Source organism: Pleuronectes platessa, chromosome 9 (assembly GCF_947347685.1).
Source record: "Pleuronectes platessa chromosome 9, fPlePla1.1, whole genome shotgun sequence".
NCBI lineage: Eukaryota > Metazoa > Chordata > Actinopteri > Pleuronectiformes > Pleuronectidae > Pleuronectes > Pleuronectes platessa.
The window spans coordinates 15,478,877-15,499,106 of NC_070634.1; the positions used below are offsets into that span (position 1 = coordinate 15,478,877).

Consider the following 20,230-nt stretch of genomic DNA (forward strand, 5'->3'; position numbering starts at 1 on the left):
AATGCCATTTCTCATTACTGTTGTTTGCTGCTTCATAGATTGCCAAGCTCAAGAAGAGTCAAACATGTAGAGCCTTGTGCTTCTATTTACCTGCGGGTTCCTCAGGAAGATGTCTGTTTCAGTTTCTGTTACTTAAACTGCTGAAGAATCCCCGGCTGGGTTGGGATACGTGTCATTCTGCCTTTTGTTAAGCTGTGGGCAGGTTCATGTGATATATTAATAAAATGTCAGAACAGCAGAATCCAAGATCAAATATCGCTCAGCCATTGAAAGAGCTGCATCTTCATATTCCCACATGGCAGATGTTGACAGCTGATTTATTTTGGCAGCAAAGGGTCAAAACTGCACAATTCTTATCAAAGTTACCCATTGAGACTGTCAATCTATCTGGATGTACGAACAGAGAAGGGATGAATGGAAAGAAGGTCAGAGAGGATAATGGGACACCAGAATGTGCTTTTTGTGTACATATAGTGGGTCAGTTCTTAGTCTCATTATGTGACAGGAATGCTCCAGGGACTGCCTTTCTGTGGCAACAGACGGGGAGAGAAAAAAAATGGCCCTGCATTCTGCAGAAAGCTGCTAAATGAGCTTTGCAGTGTGGATTTGCAGTGACCTGTATTCCGTCGAGACTGGACCCGATGGAGAGAGTCTGCTTTACCACGAGGAGAGGCATAGAGAGGGAGAGCTGTGGGGTTTAAAAGTCCTCAATTCCACAAACTCCTTGGTAACTTACAGTGTGGCGAGCAGAATTTATGGGCTTTATAAATAGACCCAGCTGTAATGATAGGGTATAAGTGAAGAAAAGGCAGTTCTACTGTTTAGGTATGGCCTACTTGCATTGCATTTGTTTGTTGCGTCCTAGTCTTCACTCTGCCGTCATTGCAGTGTCTAAACACATCAAGTCAGGATAATTGGGATCAAAGCTTGATTGTGATAATTATGATTACACCAAACCTGCCTGTTCAGATTCTGATTATAGGCACAGTGATGAGCCAGAATATACAAGCAAAGAATTTTCCATCCACTGAAATGAAAAGGGGTCTGTCGACGTCACCAAAGACAAATTTTCACTCTCAGGCAACTCAAGCTCACTGGTTTCATGTGGCATTAATGTTGAAATGTACATGTTACATCTCTATTTCTACCCAGAGTTTGGGGGAAATAACCCTCAGCAGTGTTTGCATTATCAGGATTAGGGTAGGTCATGTGATCAAACGTATGGACAGTAGTGTGAAGTGAGAGACACCAACAATAGTCCAGTTTTACCAGATGTACTTTATCTCAACAGCCCTGGTTTTCAAAAGATTTCCAGTTTTTCGTCTCTTTAACCGTTAATGTTGAAAGAATAGTTTGGCATGAGATGGTGTGTTACTCTACGCTGGTGACCCTGATGCTTGAGGTTTAACTCTGGCAGTGACTCCGGTGGTTGGAGATGTCCCAGTGAGAGCCTCCAACATGGCAGCCAAAAATGAACAGCAGCCGCACAGCAGGGACACAAAAACAGTTCAGCTAAAACAACAATCAGAAAACGTCCATAGGAGATGATGACATCTTTCTACTGTTTGATTCTCAACATGGACACATCTGTAAAAAAGACTTCCTGACATTTACTATGTTAGATGAATTAATATCACAACTGGTGAACAACTTAGAAAAACCTATTGCAAGAAGTATAGAATCTAATCTATGCTTAAGACTGAGTTAAACAATTGTGCTGAAGCCTTTTGTCACTTGCTATTCACAACCTCAGCCACAGTGGTCAGTGTGTTTGTCTGTCTTTTCCACTGAGGCATTTTAAGGGCTGGCTCGGACATTTTGCCCAGTCTCGAACCAGTTCCATTTGTTTCCACAGCCAAATAACTGGATCTTAGGCGGGAAAACAGGTTTGACTCTGGCACCAACACCTCGCTGGTCTAAAAGGAAGTACTGCTTGTGTCATGTGTAGTCTGCTAATAATGTTACAACAAAGTGAACCAACATGGTTGAAAAGAGACACTGTAGTCGACCATTGTTGATGTTGTTGCTTAAGGCGGGGTTAGTGCTGCTGGGAAATCAGAGACGTATGAGTAAAATACAGTGATATAATGTCGTGGCTCTAGCCCTTGTTAAAGCAAACTGGTTCTTAAAAGTTTAGCAAGTTGAGCCAACTCTAAACCAGCCCTAGCACTAGGTTCAGCCTGGTCAAAAAGGGCTAGTGTGTGTGGATGCAGATTGACTAGCTCATGGCTGTGGTGAGTGCCATAACCTCCCCCTCATCCTGTCTGCGGACACTTCTGCTGCCCTTGGCTCTGGGTTATGGGCAGAGAGAAGGCACACCCTGAGGCTCTATTTGCTGTTGCAGTGCACCATAGCTCAGCTCTGAGGGTCTCAGAACCTTATGATAAGGCATCCCTCAGTAGGTTGACTTTATCATCGTTAACTACCTAAACATCCATCATCGTGACATCCATGCCATTGTTAGGAAACACATTCTCTCCATAATGCTAAGGACATCTTTTAAGAGACTGGCCATAAGAGTATTGTTTTGGTCTGTTTGTTGACTAAACTAGCTTGAATGTTGACATATTTAAAACACTCCCTACAATAAGCTGATTTTAAGAAACCCTCATCTTAATCACCTCACCTGATTTATTTTACATTTCAGTCAAACCAGATGTTCCATTATTGCCATGTTTAATTGTAAATTTCTGAAAAGGCATATAGCTGAGATCCTATGAGTGAAAATAAAGCTTTGCAGTTCTTCAATACTTAAAAAAATAATTCCTGCCTCTATGACGGAAATACATTGACATTGCATGATGGATGTCTAATTACTAGTGAAATTATAGTACTAGCTATTATTATTGAAACAACTTTTTTTTACTTGTCCCATTCATATTTTGGAGATGCAAGTACAGAGGGAAAATAGTGAACTCCCTATAACGGTCTCTATTAAGGGAATTTAACATTACCCACACATTACCATCCTCCAAGTTTTAAAGGTGTCTGTATATAGACAGAGAACAGAAACAGACTCCAGTGCCCCACCTTACTCGCTGCCTTTGAAATGAAGGGAGGAAAAAATGAATAACCTCTGTCAAACAAGCTGGTAGAGATGACAAACCATTCCAATTCATGTGCCAGGGCGCAGTGTACTGAGGACACTGGATGGTACAGTTGGAGCACATGATGCTTGTTCTTGTGATTATTCAAAGGTGTGTTTCCAAGTATTTTATTGTGCTTTTTGTTTATAATACCAATTTAAATTGTAGTTCATAACAGTTACTGTGACGACAAGGTAAATCAGGTTCTTAGAACAAAGTATGGTGTTTACTCTGCGCACATTATTGCTTTGATCATGGTTTGATCTAGTTATTTGTGTTCAGGAAATGTTGTAATGTTTTGCCCCACGATCCTTTGTGACCAATCTTGGTTGTCTTCGTTAGAACAATGTCACATAATGTATATGACATTTTTTCTGTTTGACTGGATTCATGTGGGCCTTTTACATATGCTTCTAGTCTGAATATATATATAAGTAAAATACATGTGTTTTTAGGTATTTTATGTTCAGAACTGGTGTTGAACTCTTAGTGATTGGAACTCAGTCTCACCACTGGATACCTGAAAGGCTGTGGAGGGTGACAAGAAAAGTGAAATATCAAAGCACAGAGGAGAATAGACGAGTGAGGCACAGATGGGGAGAGAGGTGGAATGAAAGAGAGATGGAGCAGGAACAGTAGACCTTGGCTGTCAGCTCTCTGTTGGCTCGGCTCGGCTCTGCTCTGTTTGTTTTTACTCTATTTTTACCAAGCAGTCCGACTCAATGATGAACGACTCCATATGTAAGTTACATTTCATCTGACTAAAGTCATCCAGGATTTCTGGCACAGGTGAAAGAGGGGGAGTGTTGACAGATCTCATGTGATCTGTACGAAAGAAAAGAAAGGGATCAGAGGGAAAAAAAATCTATCATTCGTATTTTCTTTTTGTATCTTATCCATCATTGGTTTAATTCTTTCTCCTGTTATTGTCCAGTCCTTTTTGAACCAGTGTGGACGGGGAGATTTAGAAAAAGGTTGTTGGAGGTTTACATGAACAGATTATCCTAAGATGCTTACCATCCACACGTATGTGTGAAAAATTTCCACGCCAGCCAAACATCATCAGGACGCACCGCAGGAAAGATGCTCAGTAGATTAATCTAGCAGCACTGTACACTGTATAATCTATTGTACATTACATTATGCCATTTCTCTTTCGTTATTCCTTTTTCATTACACATCTGTCATCACAAGCTCTTTATTGTTTTCCCTCCTGCTGGTATTTGTCCTGTTTTTAGGTTCAAACTGAGGTCAGTGTATTTATTAAATATAGTAATCTTATGAACGGAATTTTCGAGCATATTAAGACACCCACAACAAAACTTGGCCAAATCAGAGAAGAGACACTTAAGTCTGTGTTTGCCAGTTTAAATCTCAGTTTCTTCTTGCTACCTGTGTTGCAGGATTTGATATCAAGACATTAGCATTGTAACCAGACGCCTGGACTTTTTTATTTAGTCAGGAACAAAGAAAAGTGTGACTGGTGGCAGGGGTAACAGATTTTAAATAGCTATGAGCTATTCTACTAGACTATTCTGGTTCTACAATGGAGTCATGTGTCTGGACAAGTGTTTTTTGAGTAGGGTAGCCCACATGAGTGAGCGTGTACAATAATCCCCTCTGTGTGCCTCCTTCCCCTTGCTTCCTTTTCTCCTCTTCCTGATTTCTGTCTGCAGCTGCCCCACATCTCCAGATGGCGTCCTGTATGTTTCTGTGTTGCACGTGGAGTTTATCCTGCTGAGTGGAAGGAAGTGTTTCCTTAACTTGAGATCATCCTTTAATCATCTTTTTTTAATGATAGTATTTACAGTAAATGGACACAAAGGGAGATTATACTTTAATCATCTTTAAAATGATTGCATGTACAGTGGATGGACACAACATGAGCAGTAATCACTGCCCCAAAGATTAAAAAATGCATCATTTGAAAGAGCCTACTAGCCTTATCTACACAGAAAAAAAGTTTAAGTAAAATCAAAAATTAAATCAATTATCACTAAAACTAAATTTTGTTTATGGAGCTGCTGGAATGTTGGGAAACAACAAGAAAAGGGGATATTAACGCTATTCATGTTTTCATTACACCCCATTTGTTTATTGCTTCCCTAAGATAGTCTATTAATCCAACATGGTTTAGATGACTGGTCCGGAAAGCTCTCCGGAATCTACTGTCACCACCAACCAGTGAGGAATCCCAAAGCAGCCAATCAGACTGAGCAGAGACTTCTGGGTTGCATTAAGTCAGACATGCTAAGGCCTCACTGGTCTGGTGTATTTCATGTGGACGCTGCTGCTTTGAATCTAGAGTTTCAGCACATCACACTGATTAAAAACATCAAGTTTTCTATACCGTCTTGGTTGCTTATTCTTAACCTCTGGAAGAAAGAACCTTGAGATTTGAATCTGTGCAATGCAGACGTTAAAGGTTGGATTCATTTTGGGGGAAATTTGCATGTCTAGTATTTGCATGTCGGTTGCAACAGAGCAAACTGACAGAGATAAGATGTGTTTCAATACAAAGCCTTCATATTATTGTGTGATACACTCACATCTGTTTTGCTGGCATCTCTGCTCTGCTCACTGGGGGTATTTCCTCTGGTTTGACTGACTGTGTGACTGTTTAGTAAAGTGACATCATATGCAAATCAAAAACACCAGTGCATTGTTTTTCACGGGTAGCAGACTTTCCTCAAGTCTAAGCTTCTCCTCTCCTCAGTGTGGCCTGGCATCTGGACTGTGTTAAAGCAGCAGTGCCAAATGTTTGGCAGGGGGGAGCAGAAGGGGGGGACTAGCAGGGGGTCGAAGGAGAGGTATTGGAGGGTAGCATTAGGGGAGATCCTGTGAAAGACAGTGGAATGAAGGGAGATATGGAGGGAAAAAGGGGCACAGTTAAGGATGCAGTTAAAAACAAAGCAGAGGCAGACGGCTGGTGAGACACGGGGGAGTAGTGTAAGGCTGTACCCAGGCCTCTTAGATCACTGACCTGCAGTGAAACATACTTGCAGTGGGAGTTCATAAAGTTGTGTCTGAAACTAATGTAGGATGGCCTCAAGCAACAGCCGAACACACTGTCACACAGGGGGGGCCTCAGAGGAGTAATACAGCCTTGATTTCATGTTGTTTTAAATTAGTCTGTCCACTGTGTTTGCAGCTAGCTCCAGCTGTTGTGGTTCTCCCCCCTCGCTGACTGGGAATGATCTGCGTGTGATACGGGGTCATACCTACCTCCGAGGGATGTCGAATGAACAGCAATCGGCTTCTGTTTGTCAATACTTTAGCCAGACACATGATATTTGGAGTGGAGGATCAATGCAGTGCAATCAGATGACCAGGGTGTAATTGATTACCACTGTCCCTCGCAGTCATGGTTATTTAATGTGACAGTCGGACGCCTAGCTTTAGTTTAGTTGTTGTTTGGAAATCTAAGCAGTCACTGGGCTGTGATCAGACTCTCATATCCTGATATAGCTTAAGTCATTTCATATCCACATAAGGATTCATATGACAATACAGCAGGTTTTTTGTGTGAATTAAATTACTAGATGGCTATAAATAGATTTGTTTTTGAACACTTTATTAGATTTGTGGCTCTCATCAGTGCAAACGAGATCGATCTGTGTCACATTCGCTCTCCTCCATTCTCTAACAAATAGAGTAATTGAGCATCATTTGAAAGAATAGGTGTTTTTTGATTGTTACATTAGGGAAATTATACAGCCCATGTCAATGTGATAGGGAATTATACAAAATAATCCATCACAGTCCATCTTAAATGAACCATCTATTACCTTTAATATCTAACTCTGCATTTTATGTTCCATTTCTTGCAGGTTACTTGTGGAAGTGAACGTGACTCTGAGCATGAGCTTGAGCTCCATGTTGAATAAATAGGGTAATATCAACAAGTCAAAGACTGGATCCCTGTGACTGCTCCTTTATCCTCCGCTTTAGATGGAGGCAGCAGATGCTCCTCAGCACTGGTTTTATTGTTTGTGGTCGGCCAGCCTGGGAGCTGACTCAAAGACAGGGGGGAGGAGATGAGCTTTAGTACCTTTTTTTTCTCCTTTTTTCTTTCACTTTCTCCTCATAGTTCTCTATCTGCGTTTGTCTCATTGAGCCCAGTTGGTGTCGGCTCGATGAGTTAATTCCCCGATTGAGGTTTAGTCGCCGTCAACAAAAGGCTGCATCTTTCGATAGGCCACATGGCTGTAGTAGGAGGGCTCTGATCCTTTCAAAGGCGTTTTGGGTGCATCTGCACTTCCCATAGAGCCTCAACCCTGAGGCTGATTTACCATCAGCAGCAACAGGAGCAATCCCTCTCTCACACAAGTCCTGAGTGCATTAAGGAATACCTAAGAGAATACACACACCACACATGCATGGTCTGAAAGCTAGGGGGGATACACACAGACAGACAAACACACTCATGCACACAGTGAATCTGTACTTCCCTTGCTTCTGCCTCTCATTGTGCCCAGAGGACAATGCAGCCTGCTCTGGTAAAGAGCCAGTCCCTCTCATCTCCATTAGGTCATGTAGAGAGAGTTGTAGTGGTGATGGATACTTCAGTGCTCCCAGCTCCTCTCTCCGCAGGGAGAGAAAAGGAGCTGGGCCTCTACGGATTTGCCGCCATGCACACAGATGTACCCGGGAGAGGCTGTAGATGGACTTGGTTACTATGAAATGTTTGAAATTCAGTTAAAAAACTAAATGATTACATTTCAGTTGAAGACAGATGTTCAAATGATTACCCTCCCCAGCCATACAAGGCCTTTGGCTGGTCCATCATTACAAACACATGTTGTCGGAACAAGTGTAGTGTAAACCCACAGAGTCTATTTACCTTTTAATCAGGCTCACCAAAGATATCAGAATAATAAGAAATGTATTGCATCTGAAAAATCCATTTATTAAAAAGAAAATGCTTCATCAAATCCCTGGAATGACTTATATAGGACACATGTGGAAATAATTTATGTAGCATTGAGGCTATTGGAGAAAGAAAATTATTGTTAACCTTTTTACTTTAGTCTTTTTAGATTTGTAGCTAAATTTTCACAGTTACTAATGTCGACACAAAAATAACTCGTACAAGGACCTAGTTTGCCTCCATCCACTGTCTTTTAAGATCACAGAGACAATGTGCTTTTTTGAAACCTTTCACATCGTATACTCGTTCACTCAGAGACATTAGAGCAAGTGCAAGCCCTAACCAATCAAATTACGATAATACGATGGAGGAGGATGTGGCATCTGGTGACCCTTGTGTGTGATCATCTGGTTGCGGATCATATTCCCTGTGTACTTCTTTTAAGCATTGCATTGATGGCAAGTAAAGTACGTTGGTACGACCTCATAAGACCTCATGTCCTAAGCATGGAACTGTGATTTTTGTCGTTATGGTGATCAGGCCGGCACCAACGGCTGGGCACATCCACGTCAAGCGTTAAAGCAAGCCATCTGGTGACTCTTTATCGCCTTGCCTATTTCCCTTTTTTGTTTGTTTGTTGTGTATATGACTTGGTAATGAACATAATCCTTTTAATAATACTGGGAACATTTATTTGTCTTTGTCATTTGAGGTTAGTTAATTCGTTAGCTATGTGACGTACGTTATTTGGTTACGTTTTTTTAATCAATCTAAAGAACATTCCAAAGTGGTTCGTAAATGTAATTGAGAATGTCTGACTCCATAATGGATTGTAACACTCATTGTCTTGTGAGTGACTAGTTAATTCCACGATGGGAGCTGCCTGTAGCCCTGACTCATTAGGTTAAGTCCTGTGATGCTGAAGAGGGAACGATGGGAGTCACCATATCTTGGGTCCGCACACACTGCTGACATCATAACTCTTTTCCTTTTGTTTTACTTCTTTCTGTCTGTGTGTGTGTGTGTGTGTGTGTGAGACGTACAGTCAGGGAGAGATGGGAGGAGTGAGAAGGAGAGTTGACATCAGTGAGACGCAGAGAGACAAATCCTGTTGAACTTTGTAGACCTTGTATGTGTCATTTGGTCAGTCACTTCCTGTAAGATCAAAGTCAGCCGGTGAAGTTTCAGCACTGACTGGCTGCTCTGTTTACACAGTGCATGATATATGTGTGTGAGTATGTGCCAGTCTTGGGAGGTCCATTAGGAAGAACATTTACTGTGTGTAATCACAGATTTAGAGAATAATACTCAAGGCCTACACTCATTTTAAGTGAGATCATAAATACTACAACAACTGGCCATATAAAGGCAAAACATTTCTTTTCTCTATCCACTAATTGAAACTGTAGACTTACTTTTGCTCCTCCTCTTCCTGCTTCTTCTATGGGTGGAGCAAATTCTTTGAAGGTGGGCGGGGGAGACAGAGTTCGGAGCTGGAAGGAGAGAGTGTGTTAGACCTGGCTGGCTTCATTCACTATGTCAGTGACCTGCTATCATTTCAGCTTATGTTATATGAAATTATACTTGTTTTATGCAGTTGTTTCTTTCGTCCTCCTAATTTGACATTGAAGTGTTTTACTCTCCGTGTGCAATTGATCAGAGATTAGGAACACCATTGCTCTTTCAAAGCCCTGCCCGTCAGATTTAAAGCATATAAAAAGGGGTCATCACTCCGTGTTGACACCATAGGTCACTGAAATATTGACCCTCACACAAGTGCATCTCTAATAGTTCCCCTGTGGCAGAGAAAATCAGACGAGCAGCCTACACACAAACGCGTGTGGCCTGAGGGAAAACAACATTTCTGTTGTGCTGATTGAGCTGAGCAACATTTCTACATCTTTCATCTAGAAAATGTTGTGAAATGGTGTGGAAACTTTGTATCATGATTATCGTGGCAAAAATGGTCATAGTTCAGTATTATCGCGGTATTATTGAAATGCACTTAAAATGTTCAAAAGAATCCTGATACTCAGACTGATGTAATTTTGCTTTTTTGATTACATAAAATAAAAAAAAAACAAGTAGAGCTGGTTTGGAATAGAGACGGCTGACAACTTATTACGTCAAGTGCAGAGGTCGACTCCAAATGTTTGTGTTTGTTAAACGTGTGTAATTTGACGACAGTGGTTACTAGCAATTGCTAGCTATAGCCAGAGCATTAGCAGCTCATGGTGTTACAGTAGTACCAACCAAATCACCACGTTATTGTAGTAATTAAAGATTTATACAGTACAAATACCTGTCAGGAATTTTACGTTGCACCAAGAAACCTGTAACTGTTTCACCCCCACCTTCTTTTATGTTGTTGATGACTAACGTGGAGTTAACTTACAGAACGCCTCTTCTCCTTGGCTGGATAATGAGAGGTTAGTTGGGATGAGTCTTTTTAAAAATGGTATTGGGTGATTGTTGTTAATGGCTCGTCCTGGCCACGAGGTAAAGACTCTACACCTACCGGCAGTCCTGTGCTACCAAGTCTACCCATCCACCCCATATAAGCAGCTAAAGTGCCAGGCTTAGCCTAGGCAAAGCAGACGACCCTAGTTCTTATCTGTGGAATGTCGGGCATCCTCACAGAGGATCTCCTCTGCACGCAGGAAACTGTATTATCTCAAAGCCTCCGTCTCCTTTGATTGTCCCTAGGGACCTCTCTCTCCTCTGTCTCACTTTTAGATGTTTACATTTCTCTCGGCTGCCTCTCCCTCTGTCTTCCTCTCTTTTTCTTTGTACAATTGTCTCTCTGTCACCACCTTTTCGCTCTCTGCACACCCACATATATTCAAATGAAATGATTTATATCATGCACACAGATGCCGAAGCTTTATATTTGCTCTTTTCAAACAAGTCGGGAGAGCAGCTTGGGAGTTAAAAGGGACAGATTTAAACCAGACAGAGCTCATGATGGAGGATAATGATGATGCCGTTTTTGTGGTCTCTGCAGTTTTGCATGCCGTGGCATTTTACAGGCTTGCATGTTTTTGGGACTGTGGTCAGCTCGCCTGGCAAAGATACAAGCTCATGTGTCTCAAGTTGCTCTATTTTTCCTCTAATTCTCTACCATGACCTAAATTATTCCTGAGTTGGCTATGTCAAGATATCCTTCTGGTGCAGTTCAGTATTTGAATCCATTTTTAGTATAAAGTGTTCTGTGTCATTAAGCATGTGTTAAATTTTTTTTCCTGTTATTGCCTTTTTAAATAAACATTTACTAACAGGAGATTGACAAGATTGATGATGATGAGATTGATGGTTACACGAGTAAATGGGTAAATTAAAACGAATCCAGATATGTCGCTTGACCAACCATTTACTAGCAGCACTAACTGGTCTGGTTTGATATCTCTTGATTGTTGTTTGTGATTGTGTCACATAACTCTTTCCTCTTCAAAAGTTCCCATGATGACACAGTAGAGTAAGACACAAGAAGCTATCTCTTGCACCATAACATTCACAGAGTTGAAAGCAGCCGAGCCCTTATCAATTTGTGAATGGTTACTTATGATAACTGTGCTGAGCTCATGAGTTATATCTGTCATTGGAAAATTTCAGTGAAAATAAACCTTGTAATGGAGAACTTGGTTTCATAACGCAAGCAAATGTCTGAGACACTCTTTTCCCTCGGCCTGCTTATTTTGGGCATATCTCAGAGTATAACATGTCTTATTATTCAGATTGAGAAAATAAACTGTCTTTGCTTGAATGATAGAAGTGATAAACTGTAGGCTCAAAGGACCCGTCCTTGGATCGGGTTACCAAAGCAATGCAGTCTGCCTGCCATGCAGTGATTTAAACCAGGTTCCTGTTTCTCCAAGGATGGCTTACAGTTTACACAGCATGCAATGCTGATGCAAAGCCACGCTATGTGATCCATCATTAGACCAAACTTTACCCAGCTGCTGTCTGTGACTCACACACAGATATAGAACTGTATTGAGGTTTTTTTACAGACAGCATTAACCTGGATCATATTCCTCTGACTGTGCTCCTAAGATTGAATCAGTTCAGAAATACCTCAGCACTTCACTTCAAAGCGTCGACTTTAACCTCAATCAGAGGTGTCGCTCAGGTTTCTGTTTGACAGTGATGATGTGAAAATGTCATCAGTCTGGAAAAATAATCTGAAACTATCAGTAAATTGAGTTTGGGGGTTAACTCGTAGGTATATGAAGAAGTAAGATTGTACGAATATTTGAGTGGAAATTACAGAGTAGTATTGGCCCTATATAGTTTTGTATTGCTACACAGTAGATTGTGGTGTGGAAAGCTGGTTTACTGCCTGGAAACAACTGCTCTCTTTCAAGAGTTGGTTTTATATGAGACGAGAACACGGACATGTGATGTCACTAGAACTAAATTGTGCTTTGAAATCCTTATCTTAAACTTTAATAGAAGAGCGTGTTAAAGTTCTGACTAGAGCCTGGCAGATTTATCAGTTGATTGATAAAAATCAGGTGATCTGAGCCTTTCACAGATATCAGTATCAGTGTTTATGTTTTCTGATATGAAAACATATTTTACTGAATAAACACTGTAGAAAAGATGTGCTATCATGTTTACATATTACTAAACAAATGTATATTTTCTTATTATCTTTTTATTCAGTTATTTACAATACAGTTTATGATTAAACTAACATATCAAGTAGGGCTGGGCGATAAACCGATTTTATCGATTAACTCGAGTGTGTAGCTCACGTCGACTTGTTTAAATGAAAATCGGTTCTCTCTTCAACATCCGCGAACGCCCTCTCAGCTCCCGTAGTTCGGAATGAGCTCACCCCTCCCCCCGCACAGAGCGCGCATTTACCAAAGTGATACGTAAACATGGCAGCGAGTAGGGAAGAATATGTTCCTAAGAAAGGCACGGTGTCATCCGTCATTTGGAATTGGTTCGCGTTCGAAAGGTGAGATTTAGAGCAGACAACACCCCGCTGCAAAGTCTGTTTGAAGTCTGTTGCTAGCAAAGGCAGCAGTACGACAAATTTACTGCAGCACCTCAGGCAAAAACATCCCGGCGAATGGGAGAAATGTTGCGCGCAGCGGAATGAGAGAGACCGCGGCACCACAAGCACCACACGCACAGCTAGTAAAATACAGACAACCCTCACACAAACCTTTGCCAACTGCATCCCATATGAGAAGAATTCGCCCCGCTGGAAAGCCATTACTGATGCGATTGCTATGTATATAGCAAAGGATATGGTGCCGATGTATACGGTGGAAAAGCCAGGCTTCATTAATATGCAAAAAGTTGATTTATTCACTGATTTATGCTGATGGATGCTTTGTTGAATGTTATGTTGGCACTTTATCAGAACAACCTCTTATTGTTATTAATATTTTATGTTTACAGAAATATTTTATTTTATATTTTATGTATTTTACATTTTATGTTATGTTACATGTTACACTGTTTACAAGGGCAGGGCCTGCCATAATGCCTGCTTGGCTAGTTGTTCGTGATTGCACTTAAACCCCAAGGGGGGAAATCAAAATAATAAAAGGAAATATATTATTTTGGAACAACTAATTATTTGTCCTCTGCATATGATTTTGGGGGGGGGGGGTGTAAATCGATTTAAATCGGAAATCGGATTTTTTGGGAAAAAATCGGGGATTTTTTTTTTAGGCCATATCGCCCAGCCCTAATATCAAGCCTCAATTACATTTCTTTCTCAAAAGGATTTCATAACGACATCTTTTTTAGCATTAATATATTGACCGATATATTGGAATCTTAAATTGTTTACTCTTTAGTATCAATTCCCATAATTCATATCGGTCAGGACAATGTTGTCTCCAGACAGTTTTATGGGATCTAGCCAGTCTTGGGATTCATCAGCAAGACACTTGTCCTTTAGATTCTTTAGAGTTTGGTACGTCCTGAAGGCGGCTTCACCTCAGAGAGGAAATCGGTGATATCCGTAGTAAGGACTGAACAAATCTCTTCTGTGTTCTCAGTTAATGGTCTGCTCTGATGCTGCAAGACCATTTGTGGGTCGTTTGCCAGGAGGGGAAATTAAGTTATACGTGGATAAGTTGTTATTGCGAAGAGTTCTACGTCAAACATCTCTGTAGGCGTCATTAAACCACTGTGGTTTACCATAAGTACTCGGTAAGTTGCTATCATTGAGCGGAAGGGTTCAATTTCTGTGCAGAATCTTCAGCTGCGACGTCAGTTTCAGTGGCGACTGTTCTGCACACGTGAGATGACAACAGTTTGCTTCAGTGTTATTAAAGGCGAGTCATCGTCACCACTGATGCACATGTCTGAGTCCTGTACCCAGGCTCATGTGCTTTCTACAGCAACAAGAACACAACTCAGTTTTTTATTTTGAAATGATTTTTTTTTTTATTTCTCTGACCTAGTCTGATGACTGATGTTTATTTTTAGATGTGAGTCAAAAACAAAAACTGGAAATTGGCTAACAAGTGACTTTCTCTGATTCAAATATTATCCAGTTGAAGTTTGTTTTTATCATCTTAAAATGTTTCACTCTAAATGTCATATAATGTGGCGCTACTTTTTATTTTAACATTCTTGCGCTGAAATATTTGTCTCATGTGTTCCTCAGGTCACAGTCACTGTTAGCAGATGTTTTAGGGTCAGCTGAGGAAAGTTTTGCCTCCCTATGTATTCAACTAAGATTAAAATGTTGAGATATTTATGGGTTGGGCAAGAGTTGACTGCAGACAGACAAATTAAACCCTGTCTTGTGTGTGTTGAGTGATTATTCTAAATGTTACAATGCCGATACAGTTTTTCTGTGTTAGTTAGCTTTTTGTTAAAGTTTGGGCAGCTCTTTCATCACAACCGCAAAAATTAAATCATTACTGTACCAGTGGTTTGCAGAATTAAAGGTTATATATATATGATATTCACTGAAAATAGATGTTGCACTAGCACCAGTTTCTCCAACCCAAACAAAAGCTTATATGCAGCATCTCCCTCCTCTCGTTGTGTGTCTGAGCATCTATGTGAAATGCTTTAGTTGATAATATTATGTTTTAAAACTTATTTTAAGGCTGTCCTAAGTTTTGCAGCCCTAAGGACAGCACACTCCCCAACGGGCCTCCATTGCTGCTAGTTAGCATGTCAAGTGTCAACACAAATACAGATACGCTGTATCTACACATACATAGTATTTGGCTGTTACATTAATGTTTAAAATGGAATATAGAATCATTTGCAGTTAAATAATTACATTTGACGGATCAATACAAGTCTATTTTGTGTAATAAGCTATTTTATTCTGAAAATAAATAGTAGACCTATATATATATGTCCCTTGATACACGTATTTTTTCAAATGATAATTTAAAGCCTGAATGGTAACCAGGGCAGCAGTTAACCAAAGGAAATTGTGGCTGACTGAACTTATACCTTCTACTCAACTAATTGATTGGTGTTATAGCTCCATTAACTAAATCAACCACAGTGCCCCCTATCCACTCAACTTGCTGGCCTAGTTAGTATAAATTAATGATAAATTCAGATATATAGCAATTAATTGCAGTGGACAGATCATTCTAACGGGTCTTGTTGGTTGTTTTTGGTATGCAAAAAGCTCTATGCAAGGTTGCAACTGTTTGGTCATTGGCTAAATGAAGTGATACCAACAACGACCTAAACATTTTATTGATTAGTTTGGCGCAGAATCAGTAAATGTTTAGTTAATGTTCTAAATTTAAACATTTTAAAATTCTGAACTCACAATTAGAGTTTTGTCATACCAGGGCATTTAGACAACCTCATTAACCATGGAACAGGAGGCTACATTTGTTAACCTCACACTTGTCCCCTCACAACATGGTGTCTGATTTCTAACCTTGCATTCTCTGGTTTCTCACTCAATTCCTCTTCTGAAACAATTCATCTGTGATTGGTAAATGTTAGACACACTCTCAGTTTGTGTTGGAGTATATTGCTGACATTTCCCAGATCCACATAAATGTAACATCTGTTTATGATAAATCACTAGTTAGAAGCAAAGATGCTTAGTAGAGTAAATAACTTGATAGGAAACTGGCCTAAAAAATGATCTGTTGCCTATTTATGAGGCCTGTGTCATATAAACTTTACATTTACTTATTTGGCCTCACCCTTATCTCTCTTGAAGAGTTGCATAATGTGCTGAACCTAAAATTCAGTTCAGATTCCAAGGATGAGATTTCTGCTTGGTTTGAGACTTTGTTTAAAAGTAAACAATTTTGTTTGCGTTTTAAAATGGTTGCTCAGACCGGCAATGACACATTGTTTGGGCATTTGCTAAGGCTCTCAGGAAGCTGTAATGCTTTATATTGGAAACCTTTCTCTGTGTTAGATCTTTTACTGGATTTCTACTGGCAATACACCAGTGCTGAGAGTTTAGTTGAATAGATAATAGGTGGTTTGAAAGTCACTCTTCACTCTTTGATTGACTTTTTTAGTTATGAACTCACTTTTGTCTCTATTATGGTCCAGTGTCAATATTCATACTTGTCAGACTGATAATGGTTATCAAACAACCTGTAATTTCCAGGTGCTGCGTGGTGAGAGGGAAACAGTGGGTGCGGCATGCTGAGGCCACTCCCCCTGGCTCAGGATGAGTGTCAAAGATGGCGCTGCCACCATGGCAACGATCGCAGGTGGAGGAGGAGGGGGGAATGGGCCAGCTAACCTTAACGATCACGATGACCGCTCGTACCTGATTCAGATTTACCCTCGACTGACTGCCCAGCCCTCCACTTGCTGCAACCTCAGGTGAGTGTTCCACAATGTTACTGCTAAAGACCTGATGTTATTTTCATCTAAAACACATTTTCTGTATTATTTCTTAAAAAACAGCAACATTTAGTATTGATCAGACTTTAAATTCTTCTATCAATTCTTCAGGGTGCAGAAGGATGCAACAGCGGCCTCTGTAATCAAGGATGCTGCCACTGAGCTGGGGCTGGACCCTGGTCGTCTGTATGTGCTGGCGGAGGTGAAGGAATGTGGTGGCGAGGAGTGGGTGCTGGAGGCCGGAGACCAGCCAGTACAGAGGTTTCTGCTGTGGCCTCGTAAAGCCCAAGAGCAACACCAACAGAGCCTTGGCTTTTACTTCTTACTGCAGGTAGAGTTTAAAGAACACACTTCACTTTTCTGTCAACCAGTGGATGTAAACCACTGAGAAAAATCCTCTCACCACCAGACTGTTACATTTTGCTTCCTCTTTGACATTTTAATCATTTTCAGTGAGAAACAACAAACAAGATTAACACATTGTCACCCATTATTTTTATTTACTTTTCTAAAGATGGTGTCAACAGTAAATAAGCCATATTTCTTTTCTTTTCTCTGACCCAGGAGAGGAACCATGATGGTACTATTCATTATGTCCACCTCCCTACTGTGACCAAGGAGCAGGAGGTACAGCGGCTAGCTGCCAGGGGTTTCCTCCCACCCCAACAGGATGACTTTGCAGACCTCTGCAACCTGCCCGCCCTCAATGAGGACAGGATATTAAATAACCTGCGCACACGTTTTTACAAGAAAAAGATCTACACTTATGCAGGCAGCATCCTGATCGCCATCAACCCCTTCAAGTTCTTGCCAATCTACAACCCTAAGTATGTCAAGATGTACGAGAACCACCAGCTGGGTAAATTGGAGCCTCATATTTTTGCTATCGCAGACGTGGCATACTATGCCATGCTCAGGAAGAGAGTCAACCAGTGCATCGTCATCTCTGGGGAAAGTGGCTCAGGCAAGACCCAGAGTACCAACTTCCTGATCCACTGTCTGACCGCACTCAGCCAGAAGGGTTATGCCAGTGGGGTGGAGAGGACCATACTGGGGGCTGGACCAGTCTTGGAGGTAAGACGTGAGATGACAGATGTGCTAACGTCTGTGGTATAAAAGATGGTGTTGGTCCTGTATAAGGACAAAACAAAGAATGAAACAAGTGTGTGGTGATTCTCCATGAGCTCTGAGCGTTTCATCCGTTTGACTCATCAGTCACATGGAAATGATCTCATAATCACGTGTATTAAATATTTGGTATCCCAGAGTTATTTACGTTTCAGCTATTCATGCTATTCATGCTTGATGTCCATTCTGCACTAGCTTCAGTGAGGTGTGAAAAGTATCACCGTCTTGATTAAGCCAGATCTAACAATGACAGCTATTTAACAACTGACTCATCATTTTGCCATGACACACACACACACACACACACACACACACACGCACAGGAAGTATGTATACTGTGATCATAACAATCATATAAACGTATCAAATCCCATTCTGCAAAGAGCAAATGTATTTTCAGTGACTTAATTGCTCTTTAGGTCAGGGGCTGAGCTTATGGGCCATAAGGAAATGAGAACAGTGTAAAGCACTATAACATTAAGACTATGGTGTACTCAGAAAGAAGAAATGAAAAAGAGGATGGGAAGTTGCACCATAAACCTTTTCATGTGGCCTCTTGTCTTTGAAAACGCTGTGTGGGAATCTAGAGGAGACGGGGTTGTTTGTTTGTTCTCCGTGTCTCTGTAGTTCAGAGCAAACAGTGATGTTTATGAACTTGCATTTCCAATCCACGCGCTAATCTTTGCCTTGTTGGCTAAAAGTTCTTGGAACAGTATTTTCTAGATTCTGTTTGAAAAACATAAATGTCATTTGGAGCTGTTGTTGAACAAACACTGGTGTTTCTTTGTTGCCGCATGGGTCAGGTGACTGCGCTTCTCTTCCTGCTTTGAGAAAATACAAGCTTGTACTGACTTGTTCTCTACAACCGCTGACAGGACAGAGTAAACCAAAGCTACAGACAAAGTGAGACGGCAAACCTTGTGTCAGTTAATGAGACAGGAGCTGGTGGGGAAATGTAATATATTTTTCTATGATATTATTCTCACTGCAGTGTTAAGGCCAGCTGGTTGTTAATGTAGGTACTCATTTTGCAGACTGTGGACAGGCAGAAGCCGGCAGTCTGATCGTCTGAGTCAGGCAGCCTGTTGATGTTGCTTAGTTGTCTGATTAATCGCAGTGAGCAACTGTCTCAATGGTGCACAGGGTAAGGCAGCGCTAATCAGACTAATCCCAGCAACAGAATAAACCTCTTTTCTCACTTATGACTTAACAATGAAAACACATATTTCATATAATGTCAAAACATCAGAAACTGTAGGGCTGCAACTAACATTTAGAAATTACCTAAATCAATATTTTCTTATTGTTCTCTCAATTAAACATCAATTACTTTGTCTACAGATTGTGTATTATCACGCATATAGTGTTGTCAAATAAATGCAATAAATCTTCATATTTTACAAGCTAGAACTTATTACAACTTACATTATTCAACTTTGATTATTTGTCCCTTATGCAGCAGACAGTGAAACTGTCAGGGTTAATTAAAAACAGACAAAACAAATATGGGCAGACAAGAAGACCCCTGTTGTTTATTTGTTTGTTGATATTTTCAGCAGGATTATGCAAAAAGTGCTTCACTGATCTGCACCAAACTTGATTGAGGGATCTGGTAGTGTAGAGCCCATTAAGCCAGTTAAAGGAGCGGATTTTAAGATTTTTCTCAGCATTTCATGTCAATGTTTAGATCTTGATGTTAAAAGCTGGTATTTAAGTTGCTGAGATTTGACAATTAGATTACTTCCATTGTTTGGCTTTGGTGGTGGTATAAAAGCTCCACAGACTGGTATTCTAGTTTAACAAGTAATGATTGCATCATGAAAAGTCAGTTATTACACTGCATTGTTTTGCACTTTAGTTTAATCCCTGAGCTCTGCTGCAAAAACGGAGTTGACTTTGTTTGTAAAAAAAATGTTGTCCCTGTAATGAGAAACAAGGTCCTGTACTTTCACATATGGTAGAATTTACCTCTGCTCAGACTTCAAGCAGGGTTATTATTGTGAAGTAATTTTCAGCTTTCAACATCCCTCCCCCTCTTTTATAAGGAACAGTCCATTGTGAGAGTAGTTTCACAATGTACTGATACAATGCATATCTATATCAACACTGGACAATTAGACTATCCTGCAGTTCTGGCTCAGATGAATTAAGCATTATGTTTTTGTGTGTTTGTTGGTAGTGTACTGGGTGGCATGAAAGTGTGCGACTCCAGGCTGCAATCATCTGACCATCATGTAGACAAAAAGCAGAAATGCCTGTACTAGTTTCAGTTCTACAGCCTTCCTTGGAGTTGAGAACTAATTACTCTCAGGGTGATCTA

The 20,230-nt window shown here is 40.6% G+C and overlaps 1 protein-coding gene across 6 annotated transcripts in view; it reads left to right on the forward strand.

The window, feature by feature from the left end:
• Window positions 1–20,230, forward strand: part of LOC128447635 (unconventional myosin-IXb) — a 55,079-nt gene that overhangs the window by 4,891 nt on the left and 29,958 nt on the right. For all 6 annotated transcript variants that reach the window (XM_053429864.1, XM_053429869.1, XM_053429863.1 and 3 more), the window contains exons 2-4: window positions 16,541–16,761; window positions 16,894–17,113; window positions 17,347–17,856. In XM_053429864.1, coding sequence (XP_053285839.1) covers window positions 16,604–16,761; window positions 16,894–17,113; window positions 17,347–17,856 — 888 coding nt within the window. In that variant the 5' untranslated portion in view covers window positions 16,541–16,603. The remainder of the gene's footprint in view (window positions 1–16,540; window positions 16,762–16,893; window positions 17,114–17,346; window positions 17,857–20,230) is intronic.